Source organism: Pteropus vampyrus, unplaced genomic scaffold (assembly GCF_000151845.1).
Source record: "Pteropus vampyrus isolate Shadow unplaced genomic scaffold, Pvam_2.0 Scaffold29, whole genome shotgun sequence".
Taxonomy (NCBI): domain Eukaryota; kingdom Metazoa; phylum Chordata; class Mammalia; order Chiroptera; family Pteropodidae; genus Pteropus; species Pteropus vampyrus.
Window position 1 is genome coordinate 2,073,674 of NW_011888810.1, and position 7,650 is coordinate 2,081,323.

Genomic DNA, 7,650 nt, shown 5'->3' on the forward strand with positions numbered 1-7,650 from the left:
CCCTGCCCTGTCCGCACAGATGGCTCTACTGCCCCAGAGCCCCATGCCAGCGTGTGCCAGCCATCAGATTCACCTGGGCTAGACACCTGGGCTAGACAGTGAGCCAAAACCAGAGGCAGTGGGGCCAGGCCTGGGCTTTCCCCAGATTGTGTGCTCCCATCTGCAGCTTTGCTGGGCCTCTGAGAGATCAGGGCTGGCCCAGGACATCCAAGGGACTACTACAAGCTCATTCTTTCTCCTCTTCTTAGCCAGCCCAGAAGACCCCACCTGAGCCAGCCCAGCCCCAGGGAAGCATGAGCTGCCCTGCCTCACCTGGGGGACTAGAGAATCCAGCTCTTCTGCTTCCCTCCAAAGTGAGTTTACTCGGCCTAATCTGTTCATTGCTTTCTCGATCACATCATTCTGATAGCAACATGAAAGCAGGAAAGCCAACAACAAAGGAAAGCACTGGAAGGTGCTGGGAGGCAGGATTCCTGGGTGTGAGTCCCCACCTGCTTCTGAGTCATGTGTAAGGGTTTTTGGGCAACACATTCCCCTCACCTCTCCCCCGAGGCAAATTCAATGATTAGCATGTTGCAGACCCTACAACCCTTGAAACACAATATGGACAAAAGGAGCTGGCTTTTAAAAGTTTTGCTGGGCTCTGTAGTTTAAGTCTCCAAAACTATCCTATACTATTTTGGGGGAGAGAGCTCACACATGCACACGCACACACACACACACACACACACACACACACACACACATGCTAGAAAGGAAGCTCCACTGGGCAGGGAGCTGCCTGTACACCCAGCACCTGGCACATTCTAGGTGCTCATAAATATTTTTTAAAAAATGATAACAGCTCCTGGAAGGCAGGGTAATGACAACTGTAGAGCGTTTACTCAGTGCCAGCCACTTTACTGGGTGATTTCTAAGTATGATCCAGCCTTAGGACCTTTGTACTTGCCATCCTCTCTGCCTGGAATGCTCTCCTCCCAGATATGGCCTCCTTCCCTGACTGTAAAGCAACATGTCCCCAATCCCCAAATGCCACACCTACCTGTCTGCTTTCTTTTTTTTGCAGTACACACGACATTTCCCCCATCCTCACACACACATGCACGCACACATGCATGCATGCACACGCCTCATCACCCTTTGGTATAGCTCTGCTGTCAGAGAAGCTTCCTTTCAAACGTGCACAGACTCCTGTGGCGCCCTGTTGAATGCACTGGGCGCCTTGTCACCAGAGCCAGGAGCAGGGAAGAGACACTCTCACTTCCTCCCTTTCTCTACCACTGGCTTCCATCCTGGGGAAGCAGGAAGTCTGGGGACTAAAATGATGCTCCCAGGTGGAACAGGAAACAGCCATCCTCAGTCACACAGACCCTTGTCCTCAGGGCAGGAGCCAGCATGACTGGTCAGAGCCCCCTGCTCACTTGTGTTCAGCTCCTGGTGGGGTTAGATGGCCAAACCCTCCAATGGGGCTCCCTAACCAGCGACATTCAGCCAAAATGAAGCATGACTCCAGGCAGCAATGACCCAGGACAGCACTGTCCTTCCCCTCTCTGATGGAGGGTCAGCTCGCCCTTGCAAAGCACTCTGGGACTAAAGAAGTAAGCAAAAACATTCAAATTATCAAAACAGAAACAACTCCCCTGAATAAAAATGTGAAGTATTTTGTTCAAAACAACAGAAGATTAGGACAAACTTAAATGTCTAGCAATAGGTGATGGTCCACCTACGTTACTGTAACACCCCTTTATGATGGAACATTATGCAGCAGTGAAAAAGAACAAGGCAGCCATGTATGCACAGATCTAGAATGATCTCCAAAATACACTGTCCAATGAAAAATAGTGAAACAGAACCATGTATAAATGTTAGAATGATCAGCAATGATACACAAGGAATGGGTAACAGGTCTTGCTTCTGAGAAGAAAACTAGTGGCTGTAGGGAGAAGGAATAAGAGAAGCTTGATTTTTCCGAATGTGCATTGCTGTACTATCTGAACTTATTTGATTTGTACATTACTGTTTCAATTTTTAAGAGTTTTGTGGGCTTTCTTTTAAAGAAACTAGACTGTGCCCTCTAAGGAATTTTTCTTAAACTGTTCAACAATTTCACTGCCTCCATACATACCAGATCTGCTAAATACCCCTAAATTTCCCAAACATACTGCTCATCTCAGGAGACTTTTCTCCGGAGACTGCCCGTTTTTAAATAGCAATAACCCCTTCCATTCCTGCAGAATTTCATGAAGCTCTCTCAGGGCAATTAGGAAAACACGAATTGGAATCCTGGCCCTTAGTCACACCCCTACTCTGTCCTGGCTGCCCTACTAGGTGCTAATCTGAATTCTCCCTAATCCTTATAGCAGCCTTGTCAATGAAGTAAAATTTTCCCACCCTCCAGGAGAAAAAGCAAGGCCCAGCAAGGGAAAGCAACATGCCAAAAGTCACACAGCCAGAAAGCCTAAAAACTTCAGAATCCAGACCTAGTGCCAAGTGCTGGCAAACTCGGAGTTTGTTCTGCCCCACAGTGACGACACCATAAACCATTAGGCTTAATCTTAGTTAAACCTTTAATCAAAGGCATAATTCGACCATGTTAAAGGTTCTTTCTGACAAAACACTAAGGGGATACCATCCACGCAAGCCAAGCCTGGCTGGCCTGCAAAAAGGATGCCACTCTGCTGCTCCAAGGCTGGCAGTGAGGCACCAAGACAGCTTTGGTGACTCGGTCACCAGGACCCACAGAAGACTTGCTGAACATGGCACCCCAGAAAAGCCCTCACTCTCTCATTGCCAGGTGAGTCAGCGGACACCGTGGAGAAGCCACCCGTGGGCCACGGAGCCAAAGCCAACAGCAAACATCTGCCTCGCCTGCCTCCATCACCAGCTCAGCAGTGAAACCCCTTCTATCTGAATTGGCACAATATTGCCCATGGCCAGAAAGGGCATCTCAGATTGTACCAGGCAAATGAATGACAGCATCAAAACGTACTCCCGCCTTAAAATACCTTCATTTATCACAGCCTGGGGAAGGCGGACCACATTTGCTGTTTACAGAGAATTCAGATTTTTTTTTTTTTTGCTCTTCTCTGTCTCTGCCCTTCCCCTCCTCCATTCCAATCAGACAAGTTACTTGGAAAGAAATTTGATATATCCCAAAATCTTATGATAAATGGCACTGGGAAAAAAATTCCTTGTGTTTACTAACTTCCATGAAAAACATCACATAAATCAAAGGAGGGAAGGACGGGCACACCAGGGAGCGGTGCATGACAAAGTAAAAACATGAATACACGTGCGCGCACACACGCAGACACTGTTCCCTCGGGACTTCTGACTATTCTGGAGAACACAAACTTTAATTCTCAAGTGGAAACCGCACCACAGGGATGAACTCTCCACTCAGCCCTTGACACCCAGTAGGAGCTTAGTAAGCATAAATCCATGTTCAGAAGAAGGCTGTTCTCCCCCAAGAAAACACCAGACTAAAGAAATCCGATGAGAATTAAAGTAACTTCTCTTTCCCTCTGTGTGACAAGAAGCCCACAAACATTTCAATCAGAGCAGCAGAGTGGTAAAAATTTAAAACAAGTCACTGATGAATTAAGGCTTCGGCATAAAGAATGCTACTGTCACCTGTGCTCTGATCCCTGTTTGGTCAATGAGTAAAAGACATTTTGGATTAGATCCACCATTCTGAGATGCCGTATGCTGTGTGCACAAAAATAGGGTTAAATAAAAGGTAAGCGGCTTATCTGTACTTCTTCCATACAGAAGAAACAAAACACAGAGACAAAGCCCTCTTCCTGTGGACAAACATGTCTAGCAGGTGATCAAATTCAACCCGGACAAGAGAACAGCAAAATGGATTCTGGTCTCACCAGACCAGGCTGCTTTTGCAGAATGCCTGGCCATCAGCTCTGACTGCCATCACGACTGACACCACGAAAGCCCAGGAGGCCAGGGGACTGGGAAGTCTGGATGCAAAAGCGGAATGAGGCACCACATTTAGGCCACAGCTTGAGCAAGCAGGCCCTTCCCCGAAAGGTGTGGTCATGTGTACCCCAGGGAAGGGGAGGACAATCTCTCTTCCCAATCTCTCCTCACAAGTCAGCCAGGTCACTATCGTCTTTGTGTTTCCTTCTTTGTTTATGAGCTTTCCGGATCCAAAGTCTCAAGCACAGAGTGCATCAAGCCCGGCACTGTCACAGGCCACGTCAGGCACACTGTTGATTCTGCAAGGATTTAATCAGTAACTGGCCCAGGAGACAGGTACAGGGCAAGCTCCAACCTGACCCCACAGAAGGCAAAGTTTACGGCCAGTTCAGGGGGCGAGGCTGCCAGTCCCTGGCGCCCCAGGCTGAGCCCATCTCCCCAGCAGGGAATCAAGAGAGGTCCACCTGAGGGGTGCAGCCAGCAGGAGCCGCCCCCAAGTGGGCCTGGGAGCCCCATATGCTTCCACCCCTTACCCCGAGGCAGCTGTGGTTCTGGAAGCCTGGTCTTTATCTCTGACAACAATCCAGTAAATTGGATCAGTGTAGACAGACTCTGAAAACAGTTGGGGCACAAGAGTGTATTTGGTTTGTTTATTGGTTTGAATCCAGATCAATCACTCTGAATCTTATTCCTGAAGCCCACACAATTAACAAGATAATTACCAGATGGTTCTGAATTGCTCTGTATAAATGACTTAATATATAGATGATGTACATTTCATAAAATATAAAACATACCTGATGTGTTATTAGCTCAAGGCTGAGCCAGGGGACTCTGCAAAGCCACAGGGCTGCACAGGGCTTTTTGTTGTAGTGAACTGCACTCAAATTCACCTTTGTTTCATTTGGGCTAATATTTCTCAATAGAGTGCTCGGGCTGCACTATAAAATGCAGACAGATTACATAATGCCCAGGCCTCAGGGAAACCCCTCAGGGGCTGCTTTGTTTTCCAGGGCTTGGACACCAACCAGGTGTCTCATGATGAGACAAGGTCCCAAGTAGCAGTCTCAATCCCACCTCTGCCCTGGAGGCCACCGCCCCAGCTGGTCCTAAACTCAGCAGCCCACCTCCACGCTCACAAGCCCTAGCATGGAGAGCCATGCACTCCACTGGAGCCCACCATGGCGAGATTTAAGGACACCCCCTACACCACCCATGGGCCTTGGTGACAACAGAGGAAGGAGGATTATGCCAGCTCATTGGACACTTGCTCAAAGTTCCTCCTTCCACATTTTCCAACGCCAGAGCAAGGCTCTGCCGAAACAAACCTTGTTCCATGGATAGCCCTCAGTCCCTAGTCCTGAAAAATCACAGCTCCTCTCCAGAAAGGCCCAAGCTACAAAGGTGCCACCCACCTTGATGGTGAAGGTGGTGCCAGGGCCTCTGGCTGCTTAAGAAACCAGCACCCGGCTTTAGCCTTTCCTCCTTTCCTCTCTCTCATATATGCCTCTTGAGTAATCAGAGGTAAGTCACGGGCCCTGAGCCTCCAAAGCTGGCTTTCCCCAGACTGTGGCCAGGAGCAGCAGAGGACATACTCCTGGCTTCTTCCAAGGGAGCACAGGAGCTCAGCCTGTCCTTCCCACAGAGGATCACTGTGCCTCTCAACCATTTTCTTCCCCCCGCAACTCCCCTTCATTTTGAGGGGTGGCAGAAAACAAATAAAGCCCCCCTGAGCCAGTGGAAAATTCTGAAGCCAGATTTAGGGGCTCCGGTCCCAGGCAGGGAACTACTGAGGACACCAGTTCGTCTCCAAATCTGAAAGGCTGCATGCTGGCGAATTTTCTGAGGCTCTCCTTCCATCAAATGGAAAGCCAAATGCTGAGGCCTGTGGCTCGGGACGGGTTTAAGAACATGCAGGAGCCTGAAACTGGGCCTGGGCCACTCCACGACAACCGGTGATCCTTCCTGAGAAAGCAGTCTTTGCAGACATTGCACCAACGTGCCCACAGGAAAGAAAAAAATAGGTGTTCTCAGCACGTCGGACCCAAAATTCAGAATAAAAGTCCTCGTGTGCTTCAATGCTTTCAGAAGGGGGGAAGCTGTTTCGAGGAGTACAGTTTCTTCTGCTAACTTTTCCCCCTCCCCATTCCTTGGAGCATGTGTCACGGCCTGTGACACACTGCCAAGGGAACATGGATGCCGGGGAAATGTCTACACACGCTACACGTTTGTGACATGCCATGTAAGCGACACCCTTGTTTCCTGGCTGGGTTTTCTTGGCACAGGTGTGGGCAGGCAGTGAATTCTGCCCTCCCACCCACCGTGCTTTGTAAACAGGATCACGGTGGACCCAGGGGAGAATATGCATTCTGGAGAAGACCTGTCACCTCTCCACAGAGGAAGGAAACCCTTCAGCAAGGCTCAGGCCCAAGCAGAGCTGGTGCTTTAAACTGTCCTTGTTTCAAAACACAAAGCATCCTGAGTTCAGGCTCCTGCTGCCACCCCAGCCCTGAGACCCCACTACAGCTGTTTTTCTCCACCTTGCAGATTTGATTTCAGAAACAGATCAATGATTTCCCCTGTCCCTCTCACCCGGCTGACCCAGTCCCAGCCATGTATTTAAAAACAATAACAAAATAAAACCTCCAGCAACAAAACACACGCCTATACACACTTCACAGATAATGCAAGACCCCCGCAGGCCAGCTTCCACCCTAGAACTTGACATTCCTCCCCCCACCCCAGTACCTCCCTCTACCGCGCCCAGGAGGAGATCGTCCAGGACCCCTGTCCCCTCCCCCTCTACTTCCAACCTCTTAATGTGCAAGAGATTTTTCAGAAAGGGAAGCACCCAGTTTTGTCTACCAGCCTCGGCAGGGAAAATAAAAGACGAGTAAAAAAAATTGGTTTCTGGAAATTCTTTGGGTTTTCGGGTTTTGAGGTCGTTTGGGTTTTCTGGTTTGGGTCTTCCCCCTCCCCACCCCGGTTTGTTCTGTTTCCCCCTCCATCCCTGATCCAGATGGGCCGCAGGGCTTTCAGAAAGGAAACCCTCATCCAGCCCCGGGTCTATCCCACGGTCCCATCCGTAAGAAAACCAAGCGCTGGGCCTGAGAGGTCCCCAAATGCTCAGCCCCGGGTGGGCCAGATCCTCTCCAGAATTCTAAGGGTCTCCCCGAAACGCCGGAGGGGCAGAGCTTCGGATTCCACAATCCAGCCGAGAACCCAGGCCAGGAAGGGGACTCCCGGTTCTCCCCGCCCCCAGCCCCCCCTCACCCAGCCCCCCAGCGCGCAGCAGGCCCCGGGCTCCAGGTGCAGCGGCGGGAGGGGGCACCCCCCGGGCCCCGAGGGGAGGCGCGGGGGTGCCCGCGCGCGGCCGCGCGAAGCGACTCACCGTGGCGGACGCCAGGCTGTTGTCGGCCAGCGTTAGGTGGTGCGGCTCCCAGCGCCTCAGGAATTTCGAGGTGAGGATCTTGCTGAGAAAGGTCCGCGGGTGCCGAATGACACAGACCTGGATGTCGCCCTCCTGCAGCAGTTTGTACCTCATCCCGTTGCACAGCAGAAGGGCCCGGCGGCAGGGTACGGCGCCCATCTTCGTGCCCTCGGGGGCCGGCACGTCGCCCCCCAGCAGCGGCTTGGTCTCCTCTATCTGCCGGGGGTCGCCGCCGCCGCCCGAGCTGCTGGTCAGATCCATGGCCGGCCGGGCCGGGGAGGGGGCCG

At 51.2% G+C, this 7,650-nt stretch overlaps 1 protein-coding gene across 1 annotated transcript in view; it reads right to left on the reverse strand.

The window, feature by feature from the left end:
- Positions 1 to 7,644, reverse strand: part of CMIP (c-Maf inducing protein) — a 259,420-nt gene extending 251,776 nt beyond the window's left edge. The window contains exon 1 of the mRNA XM_023528591.1: positions 7,325 to 7,644. Coding sequence (XP_023384359.1) covers positions 7,325 to 7,624 — 300 coding nt within the window. The 5' untranslated portion in view covers positions 7,625 to 7,644. The remainder of the gene's footprint in view (positions 1 to 7,324) is intronic.
- Between the last annotated feature and the right edge of the window lie 6 nt (positions 7,645 to 7,650).